The 17,450-nt window shown below is 33.4% G+C and overlaps 1 protein-coding gene across 8 annotated transcripts in view; it reads left to right on the forward strand.

The window, feature by feature from the left end:
* Positions 1-17,450, forward strand: part of LCORL (ligand dependent nuclear receptor corepressor like) — a 132,870-nt gene that overhangs the window by 72,824 nt on the left and 42,596 nt on the right. For 7 of the 8 annotated variants that reach the window (XM_079154239.1, XM_079154238.1, XM_079154236.1 and 4 more), the window contains exon 5: positions 10,129-10,380. In XM_079154239.1, the coding sequence (XP_079010365.1) occupies positions 10,129-10,380 (252 nt within the window). Of the gene's footprint in view, positions 1-10,128; positions 10,381-17,450 lie in introns of those variants that run through there. The other variant, XM_079154244.1, reaches the window with a different exon arrangement.

The following is a 17,450-nucleotide window of genomic DNA, read 5'->3' on the forward strand; positions in this document are numbered from 1 at the left end:
GATCTAAATGCAATATAATACTTAAATATGAAAACACTGGTAGGATTTTCATGAAAACTGGAATTGGACATTGTCTTCTGTCCTATTTAGCACTATATTGGAGGTTAAGGCTTATGCAATTAGACAAGATAAATCTATTTTAGATGCATAAGTTTTGGAAAAGAAGAAATAGAACTGTTCTATTTTCAAATAATAACAAAAATGAAGGACATTAATAATAAAACTAACTCGATAAAAGAATTCAGTACAGTATGAGGATATAAAATAAACAGTTGATAGCATTCATGTACACATAGTGAGGTGATATAAAGCCATTTACCATAGCAATAAAAAACAATATACAAACTGGTATATTGTTTAGAAATAAAAATACAAGAAATTTCGGTTCTGTGTTAATATATAAATTTAATATGATTGTTTCACAAATACCAAAATTCTGAGGAATTTCTGAGGAACTAGCTGCCATATGGAAAGATGGAAAGATAAATGTAAAACAGTAAACTTTTTTTAAAGTTGGTACTAGTTCATCCACATGTTTAAACCTCTATATTTGAGACTGCCATTCTGGCATCAGAATAAACAAGCAAATTTGTTGAGAAATAGACCACAGTACACAAAGAACTATAGGATGTGGGTGGCCTTTCAGATCACTGGGTAAATGATGGACTGTTGAATAGGTGGTTTTTGGAAAACCGTTTGGAAAAAACAAAAATTAGATCTATTCTTATATGTACCAGAATAAATTTCATCTAGAAGATTTGAGTATAAAATAAGTACTAAAAGAAAATATCAGTAAATTGTTTTGTAACTTGTATGTTGGGCAAAGTCTGTGACTTCAAAGCCCAAATGTGATAAATAAAATATTGACTCCATTTGAAAGATACATGTACATTAGAAAACAATTTGTCTAGCAAAAAAAGTCAAGTAGTCAAAGTTGAAAGACAAATGAAAAACTAGGAGAAAATATAAGAACTTTATATTACATCTAAAAAGTTAATTTATGTATTACATAAGGAACTTTTTAAAATTAATGAGAAAAAGACAAAACACCCAATAGAAAAAATGGACAAATGGCGTGAGCAGAGTATTGCGTACAGAAAAATAAATCACTTGGTCTTTAAACTCATGATAGATCTGCAAGTAATAATTATGCTGAGTAAAACTTTTTCTTCTAATAGATTGGCAAAAATTCAGAATCTTAACAGCATTCTCTTGGGAAATGGTTACTGTCTTACTTTGGTTAGTTTTGTTATGGTAGAATACTTGATACTGGGTAATTTTTCCCCTTTTTTAATTTTTATTTTTATAGACTGCATTTTGATTCATTGTACACAAATGTGTCCCGACCCGCAGGACTGCAACGGGAACCTGGAGGGGGGAGTGGGGATTGGGAGAGACAAGAGACACGAGAAATGAAGACAAGACAAAAGCCTGATCAAGTCTCGTTTATTAGGGGAATAAATCCAGTTAACATAAAGTACAAAAACCAATCAGGGGAAAGCACGCGAAGGCAAGACTAGTCCGCGCGCCAGAGCTCAAATAAGGAAGTGTACTTGGCCAGTCGTGAAGCACCATGCAATCTAGTCTGATACACCTGTTATTGTCTGACAGTTACGTGTGCAGGAGAGGCACGCCCCGCCAGCATCTGGCAGGCGCCATCTTAGCTCAACATGTGGTGAGGTGGGGGCGTGGCCTGCCGGCTCCGGACACAAATGGGGTATGACTTTTCATTTTTATGATTGTACACAATGTAGATTCATACCATTCCTGTGGTCATACATGTATAGGGTAATAATGTCTGTCTCAATCCACTCTCTTTCCTTCTTCTGCCCTGTTTCCCTCTATACAATCACTATTCTTTCTCACATGGAACTGCTTTGATACTCATCAAAAATAAATTATGTATTGTAGCTGGCTCTTTGCGGTTCCAAAATCCATGCATATTTGTCACCGCCTGCAGCAACAACTTGCATGGGTCTTATGGGTGGTGGAGTGGAAACTGAGGCACTTCTATCTTTCTCTTTAGTGCACTGCTTTCTTGCTTGTTTATAGAGGATAGAGGAAATGAGGTTTACTTGCTTTGAGAGGAGAGAGAGAGAGACCCCGCTTATCAGAGAGAAAGAAACTTTGCTTAAGAGAGAAATGTTGAAAGAAAGACAGGCTTTTCTTAGAGCTCAGAAGAGAGGCCTGCCACGCCTTAAAGTCCTGCATAAGGTGCCCTCGTGATGCATCTCAGTTCTCCGTTCCACAATCTGCCTTCCGCCGCTGCCCCTACTCGCTGCTGTATTCTTTCTTCTGGCTTTTTTGCTAATGGCTGCTGTGGCGTGTCTTCTTCTCTGGCTAATGCCGCGCTGCGTGTCTTCTGCTACTGCTTCTCTGCTAATGGCTGCTGTTGCGTATGTTCCTACTAGCTACTGCCGCGTGTTTTTCCCTCTGGCTGCTTCTAATGGCTGCTGTCTCTCTGTCTCGCTCTGCCTACGCTTATATCACCTCCAGGACGCAGAGAGCAGGGCCACACCTCTTACGCAAAGATTAGGCGAGAGGCTTCAAGCAGGCAATTAGTGCTGGAGAACACATGTGCATACGTTGTTTGCGTGGACGAGAAAAATCACCTGAGTGTGCTTATGTCTATTAACCTCCTCGCTGCCAATGTGATCAGGCGCCATCCTGGCGCCGCCAACATGGCACAGCCCCCAACAATGTATGAATTAATTTTTGGACTCAGTACTTTTCCATTGATCTATATTTCAATCCTTATGGCAGTACCATCTAATTTTGATTATTGTTTAGAAAAGCTAACACACAGACACACACACAGCCTTTAGCAAGACTGAACTAGACAAAAACTAAAGAAGACTCAATTGCTAAACTAAGGAAACTGGGAAGAGATATCACCTCCCTGTGATCTAAAAGACACATAAAAGATTATAAACTACTATTTAAAAAAATAGATTATAGAAACTATGTCAATAAATTAGTTAACTTGGATGAAATGATTAAATTCCTAGAAAGATACAAACTGGTATATTGTTTAGAAATCGAGAAGTGCCAATTCTCCAGTTAGTTCTTTTCTGGGACCCTTACATTTCCATATGAATTTCAGAATTATTTTGTTAGTGAACTTTCTGTCGCTGTGACAAAATACCTGGGATAATAAGCTTAATAGGAATAAAGATTTATTTGGGGGTCACAGAGGTTTCAGTCCATGGTCATTTATCCCTTGCACTTTGGGCCTGTGGTAAAACAATATTTGGCAGGGAGCACATGGTGGCGAAGACTGCTCACCTTATGGAGACCAGTAAGTAAAATAAAAAGGATGGCAAGGGCCTCAGTATACCCTTTAAGGTCATGCACTAATGACCCAGTTTTTGTTTTCTTTCTTTCTTTTTTTTTTTTTTTTTTTTTTTTTGCCCATCTCCTAAGATTTCTACCACCTCCCAATAGCACTGCAGGCTGGCAACCAAGCCTTCAACATATGGTATTTTGGAAACATTTAAGATCCAAATCATAGCAATCAACTTGTCAAGTTCTACAAAAATGTTAACTGGCATTGTTTTATTTTTGGCATATTTGATTGGGATTCTGTTTCATTTGTTGATGGAATTTGGGGAGTATTACCACTTAGCACTATGATTTTTCAGTGCATGAACACAATAACTTATTGCTGCAAGTATTTTATTCTTGGTCATGCTATTGTAAATGTGATTATTAATTTCATTTTGGAATTATTGGTGGCATTTTATACAAATAAAATTTTCGTATATTGATTTGGTATTCTGTGATCTTATAAACTTGATTATGAGCTGGACTTTTATTTTTCAGTGTATAGGATTCCTTAGAATTTCATGCATACCAGAGTTCACTATCTGTAGAGAGAGAAATTGTTTTGCTCCTTCCTTTCTGATCTGAATGTATTGTATTCGTTTTTTTCTTGCCAAATTGCCCTTGCTAAAACACTCCAATACAATTTTGAATAGACCCACTAAGTTTTTATCTCCTTGCCTTGCCATAATCTCAGAGGCCAATCTGTCAGTCTTTCACTACTGTTAATATGTACGTATAGATTTTTTCATAAATGATTTTTATTAGATTGAAGTTTTCTTTTATTTCTAGTTTGTTTAGTATTTTTACCATGAAAGATTATTGTATCATGTTAAATGCTTTTTCTACACTCAAGATTATGTCGGTTTTGTCTTTTGTAGTGTTAGTCTGTGTGTACATTAATTGGTTAGTTTTCATATAGTGTACCAACATCTCATTCTTGGTATAAATCAATTTTGGTCATAGTGTATAGTTCTTTCTATGCGTTCCTGGATTCTGTTTGACCGTATCTTGTTGAAATTTTGTGTCTGTTAATAGTTTTCTATTGATTTCATAATTTTCATATGCCTTCTTTGTCATATGCCTTCTTTGTCTTGTGTTGGTACCAGGATAATATTAGCCCTGCAGAATAAGTTGGAAGTATTCATTCTTTTTTACTAAAGAGTTTGTGCATTATTAGGATTAATTATTTAAATATCTATAGAATTTACAGTTAAAGCCATCTGTTGTTGGGCTTTTACTTGTGTTAAGGTTTCTGTTTATTTAATTCAGTCTCTATTTACTAAATAGGTTATTCAAGTTTTTACTTCTTGACTTGGTTTGGTAGTTTGTATCTTTCTAGGAATTTAACCATTTCATCTAAGTTATTTAATTTATTGATGTAGTTTCTGATAATCTTTTTTAATAGTAATTTATGATAATCTTTTATGTGTCTTTTAGATCACAGGTGTTATCTCCTCCCACTTTCCTTTTTGTAGCAAAATGAATATTTAGGTTTTTTTTCTAGCTCAGTCTTGTTAAAGGCTGTGTGTGTGTGTGTGTGTGGGTGTGTGTGTGTGTGCTAACTTTTCAAAGAATCAACTTCTTGTTTTTTTTTTAATTTGCATTTCTGCTGTAACCTTTTACTTACTTTTGTTGCTTGTTTTAAAGGTTAGGTTATTTATTTGATTTTTTTTTTTTAATCTAAGTGTTAATAATTGCTCTCTTTAAGCATTACCTTAGCTGCATCTCATACATTTTGGTATATCATGGTTTTGTTTTCATTCAGCTACTCTTGTAATGTTGTATTTGACCCTTTAAATGTTTGGGATGTGTTCTTTATTTCCACATTTGTGAATTTTACATGCTTTCTTCTGTCCATTGGTATTGGATGTGTTAGCCTGTTGCTGTGACAAAATAGCTGAGAAAATCAACTTAAAGGAGAAAAGATTCTTTCTGACCCAGGATTTCAGAGGTTCATGATCAGTTGGTTCCATTGTTCTGGGCCCGTGGTGAGGTATAAAATGATGGCCGGAGGATGTGATAGAGCAAAACAGCCTTACCTTATGGTAGCCAGGAAATCTGGGGGTGTGATGGGGGTAAGATATACCCTTCAAGTAGTGACCCACTTTCTCCAACTAAGCCCTACTTCCTGAAGTTTCCACTACTTTTCAGTAGTGCCACCAACTGGAGACCAAACTTCCACATGTGAGCCTTTGGGAGATATTCAGATCCAAAGCATAACATTGTAGGACATATTTTGAATTCTTTTAAATTGATTGAGATGTGTTTTGAGAGCTAACATTTGTCTTCTTCAAGAAATTGCTTGTGCATTTGTTGGTATTAGAGTATTAAAATGTATATGTTTAATGTATTCAATTTATAGTGTTGTTCAAATAGTCCTTATTGTTCTTTTGTCTAGTTTTTCTATCCATGACTGAAAGAATATTCAGGTCTCCAACTCTCAGTGTCAAATACTCTATTTCTCCCTTCAGCTGTTTCTTTTTTTCATGTATGTTTGGTCTCTGTTGAGATTTTATATACGTGTATATAATTTGTTCTTGATTAATTGAACATTTATCATTATCAAATGATTTCCTCAGCTTCTAGTAGCAATTTTTGAGATAGAGTTCTATTTTGTGTTATAACCCATTCAGCTTTCTTTTATTATTGTTTTCATAACGTCTTTTTTCCATCCTTTTTCTTTAAACCTGTTAGAGCATTTGAATTTAAAATCTCTTTTGACAGCAATTAATTGAATCATTAATTTTTAAGTACATTCTCCCAATCTCTGCCTTTACTGGAAATGTCTAATCTATTTACATTTAATGTAATTACTAATAAAATAGGATTTACTCTGTCATTTTACTTTTTTTTCATGGTACACAGAGGTGCTTTACCACTGAACCATATTCCCAGCTCTTTTGCTTGTTTTATTTTGAAACAGGATCTTACTAAGTTGCTTAGGGCCTTGCTAAGTGACTGAGACTGGGCTCAAACATCTAAAGCTTCCTGTCTCAACTTTCCAAGTCGATATACATGTTCTGTGTTGCCATAAATACTTCCTTTTGTGTTAAAATAGATATTTTCTAGTATAACATTTTATTCTGTTGTTTCTTTGAGTATATTCAGGGGTTTTTTATTTGTTTTTTTGTGATTGCTCTGGGTATTGCAGTTCACATTTTTAATAACAATTGAGTTTGATTTAATACCAGCTTAATTTGAATAGTATACAAAAACTTTGTTCTTGCAGATATTCACTCCTTTTTCTCTCCTTTGTGGTGTTATTGTCATCCATGTTATATTGTTATAAACATTGTAAGTCCCAAGACAGATTCACAATTATTGCTTTATGCATTAACTTTCTAAATTAGATAAGAAAAGTTAGAAACAAAAAATAAACATAATTTTAAGACCAAAAATACATTTATATTGTAATTCACTGATGCAGTTATCCACCTGTGCTCTTTATTTCTTCCTGTGGATTAGAGTTACTGTCTAGTATATTTTCATTAGGTTAGCTCTAGAAGTGACATGTTTTCTGTTTTTGTTTCCTGGGAATGTCTTAATTTATCCTGTTTTATTAAAGAATAGTTTTGTTGAATATAGAATTATTGGTTAACAGTTTTTCTTATAGTGCCTCCAGAGTGAGTGATGAGAAAGAGAGATGGAGGGGCTGAGGAGTGAAGGCGAGAGGAAGAGAGAGCAGGGGCAGGGGAGACAGAATGAGAGCGCCAATGTTCAGTGGTGTCGCAGCTGGAAATTCCTGATCTTTAAAGTAACCACACATTTCCACAAAACGACTTGGTACAACATGGAGTGGACTACACAGTAATGTAGTACAGGAGGCACAGGAATCATTTGAAGGCCATCTTGAAGCTGGCAGCCATGCAGAGCTTGCAGAGCTTAACTCTTTAAATTACTTAACACTGAAAAATGAAAAGATAAGGCAAAAATAAGTAAGTCTGTTCTTGAGGGCAGTAGATTCACTCCCATATGGTAATATTCTTTCTTTTCTACCCAAATAAAGTATTCCCTCAGTATCCATGGTGGATTGTTTCCTGGAGCATCCTCCTCCCAACACACACACACACACACACACACACACACACACACACACACTCACACAGGCACCATAATCTCTGGATGCTCAGTTCCATATATATAAAATGGTATAGTATTTGCATGTAATCTACGCATGTTCTCCCATACTTATCTGACCTTTGTAAAAATGAGTTTAAAATTCCTTACCAAGATCGTCATTTGCTCGTTTGCTGCTAGAATAATTTGTGTAGGCTATGTAGGATGCTTACTAATTATTCAGCAACTGATCAGCCTTGTCTTTGTCTCTCTTTTTTAAATTTCACATGTGGATTTATTCTACATTGTAACATAAAAGGTATAAAGAGGAAGAGTTTATAAACTTGGCTCTAAACTCAGTGCTAATATGTAACTCTATAGTCATATGATAATAGGCTTAATTACATCTTCATTCCTTTCTGGCAAATTTAATCATTTTCAATTGACAGGGTGAAAATAACATTACTCAATTAATGGCATGACAGTTAACCAGAATACCTAAAAGTAAAGCCAGGATCTCCTTTAAACACATAATAGAAAAGCAAGATTAGGTTTGAAAAAAAGTAGAAAAGATATTCATACAAGCCTTACAAGATTCCTAAAGGTAATAACTAAGAAATTGTATATATTTGAATTTCTTGTGTGCAACATGGAAACAATGATTCATTTTAATTAGGGTACATATGATAATGCTGTTCTGGACCAAAAAGTATTAAATGGATTTACAAATTATATGTTTCCCCAGTTATCAACTTAGTTAATAAATACTTCCACTTATTTGCCATTTTGTGATTTAAATAACATATAACTAAAAAATAAAAAATATAAATAAATATAGTTGCTTAGTTTGCATCTTTTTGCTTCTCATTATATTTCCTACTCTAATTTCTGATAACAGCTAACATTTATTGAACTTTTAATATGCCAAGTGCAGAGTTCAGCATTTTACCTACAGTCTCATGTGAGCTCTACAGCATTTTGTAAACAAGCTTCTTTATGATTTTCAAAGTTCTGTTGTTTTTATCTTTTTTGCGGGGGGGGTTGTTGCTCAGGATTGTACTCAGGGGTACTCACCGTGAGCCACATCCCCAGCCCTATTTTTATATTTTGTTTATGAACAGGATCTCACTGAGTTGTTTAGCACCTTGCTTTTACTGAGACTGGCTTTGAAATCACCATCCCCTTGCCTCAGCCTCCTGAGCTGCTGGGATTATAGGTAGAGTGCCACCACACCTGGCCTATTATTTTTATCTTAATGACTAGAAAAAATAAAACATGGAGTGCATATATAAATACCTAGAGTTCATAAAGATGGCTAAGATTGCAACCTGTAGTTATTTTTAATCCAGTTTCTAAAAGCAAATATTAAATAAATATTACTATTATTATAAATACTATTAATATTAATATTACTAAATAATAAATGTTCAAACTTTCTTGCATTTTAGAGTCATAGACCTGTAATGATAGATCCTAGTTGGAGAACTCCCCTTCAGATATCTTGGACAAGTTATTCTAATGCTAAAACCAAACTAGGGAGAGTTGTGTCTTAGCCATGGATCAGGGCAAGCCTATTCATATAATACTAGTCTGCCTGGGAAAGGTTAGGTACTTAAGGTCCAGAGAACTAATATCTATAGAAATAGGGATGCTTAAGCAAATATACCTAGTCATACTCAGTTTACCAAACATTATACCTTGGAAGGCCAGTATAAATAAAGAAATTGGAATAAGGCCAGAAGTGTGTACAAAAAAGCCACCACCACTACCACCCTCCAAAACAAACCTCTGTACACTGTGTTTAAAAATGATCTATCATTATCTCACACCTTATGACACAAGATCCTTCAGTTGTTTTTACCCATTGCACAAATTTCTGGCAGAATTTTATACTACTGTTGAACTTCTTTATAGTTGTAACTTATCAAAGGTTTTAGAATTAAGGATTAAGCACCTCAACAATTGTGTCATTTTATAGGGGAATCATAGGAGATGAATGCTGAAATATTTATGAGTGAAATGTCCTAATTCCATAGTGTGCCTTCAGTGTCTCTCCAGATTAATAAAAGTAAAAAGAAATAAAATGGAATGGACTATTAACAGTTCTTGAATCTTTATAGAAGCTTCATCATTGTTCTATTCAATTTTTTATGACCAAAATTTTTCTAGGTAAAAAATTCAGAAATTCTTGATGAAATTTAGGATACAGAAATACATATTTGACAGATTTGAAAACTCAATTAATACAGAGTTTAAATGTTTTCTTAATCAATACATGTACTTTGTATATTAAGTTAATATTTGCTTGGTGGGCTGGTGATATAACCCAGTGGTAGAGCATTTGCCTAATGTGCATGAAACCCCTGGATTTAACCCCAGTGGTACCAAAAAAAAAAAAAAAAAAAAAGCCTGGTTATTTATATACATAATTTATATTTACATACTAATTATTAATATCTAATATATTTAAGTATTAAAATTTTAAAAATCAGTTCTGTTTATATGTCTAATTGTTGTATTTAGTTTGGTACAGAGAATGTTTATTTGTAAGAGTTGGGAAAATAGGAACCTTTTGCTGGAATATGTTATGAAAATCATTGAGGCTTCTGTTTCTAAATCCCAGAAACCACTGGCAATTGTGAACTGTTGCTAAAGACGTCTAATATCACTAATTTGTAATAAAAATAAGTTTAAATGATAGTTTGCATTTCCCTTTTTTAATGATTCGTATATTTATTTCTTCCCTAGATCTTCCTCAGAACTGTGATCCTAACATTCCCCTAGTTGCTCAGGAATTAATGAAAAAGATGATACGTCAGTTTGCAATTGAGTACATTTCAAAAAGTGGTAAAATTCAAGAGAATAGAAATGGTTCAATTGGACCAAGTCTCCTATGTAAAAGTATCCAAATGAATCAAGCAGACAACTCCCTTCAGGAAGAGCAGGAAGGCCCCTTAGACCTCACTGTGAATCGAATGCAAGAACAAACTACTCAGCAAGGTAAGATGTTTTTTGTATGTATATTATGTAATTTTGTTTTAATATCCTTAAACATACATAAAACCTCTATGTTCATAGAGAATAGTCTAGAGAGAAATACTAATTTAGAACTTTGTATTGCATTTTTAATTATTTATAGAAGAAAATTTAAATTGTTCTCATCTCTTCACAGTGAAGTATATGATAAGATTCAAAATAAACAAAATAAAGGATCCAAGTACATAGTTGTTTATAAAAAAATTACAGTGAGCTGTTCCATCTTTTGTACTTAGTTGAGGAATTTTTTAAAATAGATGAATTATCTTCTAATTGTTGTGATGTAACTAGAAAAAGTAGAAACCTAGTACATGTGACAAATATAATGCAATCATGTACTGAACTATACAGGGACAGATTTTTCAGAAGCCTGAATGATAAAGGCCATGTCGTATAGAGTTTAATTAAAGGAGAACCTTGACTTCACAGAGGAAAGTCAGGAAGAGACTTTTGAAGTGTGGGGAATGATGTCAAATAAATATGTATCTGGAAAACAAGTAGCTTTTGTTAACCCAGACTAAGGATTGTGTCTTTGAAGCCATAAAAACGTTAGCATTAAATTTGACCATAGAGGGCAGTGGTGTTATTTCAGGGCTCTAAAAAAAAGTACAGTAGTCAATACAAATATTGAAGAGGATAGACTTTTCAGTTTGATAGATTAAAATTGAGAGGATCTGAAATATGGATGTAATTTTCCCTTGTTTTGAAATATGGAAATAATTTTTCCTGATTTTAGGTTGCATGAGTTTATGTAGAAACATTTGAGAAATATTAAGATAATAATTATGTCGTGAGACAAAAAATGTCAAACATAACTCTGATATGAGTATTAACAAAAAATATATTGGTACATAGAATTTTGGACATTGGAAAGCAGAACATTTTTAAAAGTTTTATTTGCAATCCATGCTTTAATACCCCCTTATATCTTCTCTCCTTTTAGGAAGGCAGTTTAAAATTCTCAAGTGGTGGGAGAACATAGGCTTTGACTTGTGACAGACTTGTGATTAAAATCTCAGCTGTGCTACTTAAGTTCCTTTTATGAGTACCTACCTATCAGAGCTTTAATTTCCTCATTTTTAATTTGCCCATACTATTAGTGAATTCACTGGAGCTACATGAGAAGTAAATATAAATTAAACTCACAGATTCTCAACACTAATCTCTCCATACTCTCCACCTCCCATTCTTTACCACCACAGAAGAGAAGCTTTAGAAGTAACATGGTAGTGAGCTGTAAATATTTGTATAGCTGTTAGATTAAAGCACGACTGAACTTTTTTTTAATGGTCCAGTAAGTAGAATTAGAAAAACTAACTACAAGTTAGAGGGAGATGTTTCAGATGAATAAAAGGAAGAATGTTTCTGAGGATTAGATATTTCTGGAAGAAAGAGGACATGATTCCCTGATTGCCTCATCTTTGGAGGTATTCAGAAGTATCAGATAAGTGTTTAGAATAGATGTGACATTTTAAAATTAAATCTTCAGTCCTCAGATTCTGTGATTCTAGTGAACTTAAATGGTAAGACAGATCCAAGCATATACAGAAAATAACATAAAACATTTAAATTATTGTCATTCCAGGCAAAGTATAGAGATATATGACTATCTTGAAGTTGTAATGATTGTTGTTATAAATCTAAAAATAATCCTCTTGGTACTTTAAATACTTTGGGTAACTTCTCGATGTGATATCCTTGTTCTTTAGGATAAAAATCTTTTAGGGTGATTATTAGCATAAGGAATAAGGGGTGCATATTGACAGATGAAACCAAAGAAATGGGTGGGGACCAGATTATGAGGAAGCCATAAAATACTGAAGATTTTGACTTTTCATGGGGGGGAGCCACGGAAAACTGCGAGACCACAGTGAAGAGTGACACGATCAGATTTTCTTTTATAAAACTATTCTGCCATGGTATGGATTAGTTTCTCAGATGTGTATATTTGCATACAAAAAAAAGGGCGGACATGCATACTTTTGATGCATTTGTATGTGTGGGTGTCTGTGTGTGTCTAAATGATAAATTAGATGTATTGATCTTTATGTAGAAACATTTGAGAAATATTAAGATAATAATTAAAACACTTTCAAGATTGAAACAAAGATGTTATAAACAAAATTTTTAATGTCTTACTATTCATGATGACTCACTACCTATGTCTTATTGCATAATTCACACTTTAGGAAAGTTTCATTAACAATGGTAGAAGGTACAAATCCATATTTCAAGTTGGAAATTTCTCTGGCCTGTTTTTACTGTTCAAACTTAGTTTGGTTAATAAAGATCTCAAACAGATAGTGTCACCTCTACCTTTTTCATTGTGGCCAGTTGCTATTGTTTACCATTTTTCCAAAATGAACTGTACTTTGGGAAGACTGAAAGATGGCCATTTTACCCTTAATGTTCTTAAAAATTCATTGTCATGTCGGTCAAAATTCTGATGGGTTTTTTGTTAAATATGACTTCTTGAACTTGAAATTTATAAGCAAAACTTAAGGAATAACAAAGTAAAATTGGCGAGGGACTGTCCCTAAAAACATACCCAAGACTTTTAAAAATATTTGTTGGCCAGGATACAAATCATTAAAATGGATTAGTAAGCCTAGAAATTTCCCCAATAATTATTGGACTCTTGATACAAGACAGAGATGCCATTATAAGTTACTGGGAAGTATATGCTATTTGATAAACAGTTCTAGGGCAATTAGTTACCCACATGGTAGGGAGAAAAAAAGATGGATACCCACCTCATTCCATTAACAAAAATAATTCCAGCTTAGTTAAGGGGAAAATGAAAAGTGAAACTAAAAGAGAAGAAAATATAGGATAATACCTTAATGAACTCAAAATATGGAAGAAGATGCAAGAATCACAGTCCATACATCAATGTTGTATATTTGACTGTCCTGAAATGCAAAAATTAAGTGTTATAAAAATCAACGAAGAGGATGAAATGTCAAGCTTCATCTATAACTGATGTAACTGGCAAGCATTTGACTTAAAAAAAAGTTTTTTCAACCCATGAGAAAAATATGCAAACACAATTCTCAGAAGATATTAGAATAGCCAACTAAGCAAAGAAAAACATGCTTGAGAGAATATTCTGCCAAGCCTCATTCCCAATATAGAATTTTGTAAATTTTGTGGTGGAAGAGTATTTCAACCTCCGATTGACCATAAATTCTTTGCTTCATTATATTCATACCTGAAACATACACATTATGTTTCTTTCATCTGTGACAACATTTTGTTATAAATATTTACAGTAGTGTATCTAGCTGGGCACCATGGAACACTTGAGAGGCTAAGGCAGGAGCATCACAAGTTCAAGGCCCAGGCTGGGCAACTTAAAAAGATACTGTCTCAAAAAAAGGGGAGTGGTGTTTGGGATGTAGTTCAGTGGTAGAGTGCTTGCCTGGAGTATAAGGCCCTGATTTAATCCCCAGTATTGTCAGAGAGAGAGAGAGAGAGAGAGAGAGAGACAGACACAGAAAGAAAGAGAGAGAGAGAGAGAAGAAAGAAAAAAAAAAGAACAAAAATTGATTATATTTCCAAGACTTTTCTTTTCCATGCTAGCATTTAGGATAATGTCTCAAATCCTAAACTCCAGGATCTGGTTCTTGCCTACCTATCTCACACACACACCCCTATGTCTCTATTCAGTCTTCATACTGACCTTTTATGTTTCTTGAATGGGTCCTATCCTCTTATTTTGGGATGTTGCCACATGTTGGTACCTGACTACAAATAGAAGAGAAATATAGTTCCAATGTGTACAAATCGGATTTTTCTTTTTTCTGTTTTGCAAAGACTGTCATTACCAAAAGACTGTCATTACGCAACTTAATAAATTCACAAGGCTCATAAAATGTCACTTGATAAACTAAACTAGTTGTATAAAGCAAAAAGGAAAATAAGTTAATGTGTTTTGTACCCATTCCATTTTTTTCCAGGAAATTTGTTATAGTTAATATAAAATTAGCCACTAACTACAGTTCACAAGTCAAAATTCATCATTTTCTGCTTTTCCTTTATAATTTCATACTCCTTCCCCAAGGAGATAACTTTCATAATATTTACCTTAACATCTTTGAAGTTATAAGTATGCCACATGGTGTTCTCATGCTCAGGATGAATAAAAAAAGCTGCTATTCTGTCACATTTTTTTCTTCTATTAATTTTAACTAATATATAAAAACAAAAATGGTAAATATTAATGGGGTACCATGCTTGTTTGGCTTGCCGCTTTTCATCATTTTTATCTTGGCTAGACCAAGACTTTAACAATGACAGAATGATAAATTTCAATACATAAAAAATGAGAAGCTTGGGTACAACACAGATGAAATCATAATTAGAAAAATTAAAAGATAGTGGCAGTCTATGAAAAAACTATTTCCAATTTATATTACAAAATGAAGGACTAATAGGCTTACTATATTAAGAGTTTCAAAACACTGAATAGGGAAAATCAACAACTTGACAGAAAAAATGAGCATAATTATACTTCAGTTCGACAAGAAAATCTAAAAGCCTTTAAACATAGGAAAGAAGACTAATTGCCCTCTTATGTGGTTCACCTTTCTCAGATTGATATCAAGTTTAAAAATACCCTGTTTGTTCAGGCTGTTTTAAAAAACACGCATTCTCATGAATTGCTAGTGAGAATACAAACTGGTAGAACCCTTATGGAGGGCAATGTATTATCCTTTGACCCAGCAATTGTATTTCATAGAATCAAGCCAATATTTATACCTATACCAAAAATATGACATGATATACCTTAAGATTATTCACTGAGGCATTATAAATTTATAATAGCGAGTTATGGGAAATAATCCAAATATCCACCAGTACTGGACTAGTTATGTATCCACACAATGGAAGACATCTGAAAAAGGAAAGTAAGGATGATCACTTTAAAGCGATAGTTTCAGATTTTGCTCTTAGTTGATAAAAGCAAGCTGTAGAACTGTCACATGCTTTCTTTTTGTATATGAAGAAACAACCGGAGAGATAAATTCAAAACTGACAAACATGATTACCAGTAGGATAATGAAAGTAATGAGGCAGAGGTGATCAGTAAAATCTCTGAATGGACATTATGTAGTTTTATGTTCTATATGTTCCTAAGAATTTAACATTCTTGAAAAGTGAAGCAATCACTAAAATTTGAAAAAAAAAAAAGTATAACAAATGAATCTTGTTGCAAGTGTCAAGTTAGGATTATAATGTTAGTAACACAGCACACATAGAAAAGAAGTATAGAAGTTCATCAGGTGACTTTACCCAGGAAATTAAATGTATATACATTCTTAATGAGATTATATTTTAAGAGCAAGAAATACTTTAAAGAAATTCTAAACTTCCTTTTAGTAATATTAGTAATGATGTTGCCATCATTATTTTAAATATATAGGTAAATCAAGTAGGAAATCACATTAACATTGATAATATGTGGATTGGAAATGTCAGTGCAAACCATAAATCTTTTTTTTTTCTTTTAAAAATATACACATTTCCTAGTCTGTTCCACAGCAAGATAACCTCAAAGCAATGAAAATTTAGTGACATTGAACCTAGTCCTGGAATTGGTCTCTAAACATGATTTCCTGTTAAAAGGAAGGAAGCAGGCTTCTTTGGAGTCCAAAGTTTGGACCAAAAAGCATGTAACATAAGCCCCAAACATCTTAGGCCAGCAAGTAAGTATGCTCAAAGACTAATTTGTTGAAAGAACACAGGAGCCAATGTTAAGGGTTTCTCCTTGGTCAAATGAGAAGATTTCATCCCCAGAAGTATCCTCCAAAGTCAGTAGTCTGTAATGGGACACCAGTTCCACACTTTGAAAGTAAGCAATTAAATGAAAGATTTAAACATTTTTCTTGCTTTTCATTTACACATATTTCAGAGCAACCAAATAACCGTAATTTCAGGAAAATTCATAAAGAGTTCCAGGTAATAAATATGAAAGGCATAATAAACTTAAAATGTTATTTTTTGTGATTCCTAATGAGATGATTGAATCAAGCAACATCAGAACACAAAAATGACTTAGAAGAAAGGTTATTTGGAGAACTTTGCAAAACATGGGTCAGAGTGTGGCCATCAGAACCCACTGATCATTTGAGCATCACTGAACATAGACTTTATGTACTTCACAAAAATGTCACTGCCCTGTGAAATATTCCTACCAAGATTTTGAATATGGACCTATGCAATAAAGATCACTGGTTCTCAAACAGTTCCAGAAGCCCTGGGAATCCCTGAAACTCTTTCAGGAATTATACCAGGTGAAATTTAATAATAACAATAAGATATTGTTTGACCTTTTCTCTCTCATTTTGTCATAGGAGTATAGTGGACAAGCTGCAGATGTGTGATGGCTTAACTTTTTTGAATGGAGAATCCACCTGTCTTCTATTAAGTTAGACATGAAGAGATTTTAAAACTGTAAAACAAACAAACAAACAAAAAAAAGGAGTTCTTATTGTATTTGGAAAACAGTTTTCATAAATGTTTATATGAACATTTGTAGGGTTGCTTTCATTATCAGTTAATATTTTTAAATGGTTTTGCTTCATTTGACATGGTAAATATCTGTGTATATAATCCACATAAACAAAAGCTTTTTGAGGTCTGTAGTATTTTTAATAGTGAAAAAGGATTATAAGATTCAAAAGTAAAGAACTGTTTTAGAGCTAATTCCAAGTTTATCAGAATTATGCAGAAATTTTAAAAAATAATGTAAATGATACCATAGAAAAGAGACTAATCCATAATGCAGTATGTTCTAGTAGAACTCATGATATTATTTCTTTAAAAAATCAGTGTCATGCTAAAAGATAAACATAAAAGAAAATGTTAGAATGTCAGATTTATAGATTCTTGTACTGCCTATGTATGTGTCCATTAATGAAAAATTTTGCAGCTGGGTATGAGGAGTAAGGTGGTACTTAGTTCATTTTAGGGTATAACGAATTCAAGATATATAGGAACATACAGACAGAAATTCAGGAGAGAGGTCTGAA

Source organism: Sciurus vulgaris, assembly GCF_902686455.1.
Source record: "Sciurus vulgaris genome assembly, chromosome: 9".
NCBI lineage: Eukaryota > Metazoa > Chordata > Mammalia > Rodentia > Sciuridae > Sciurus > Sciurus vulgaris.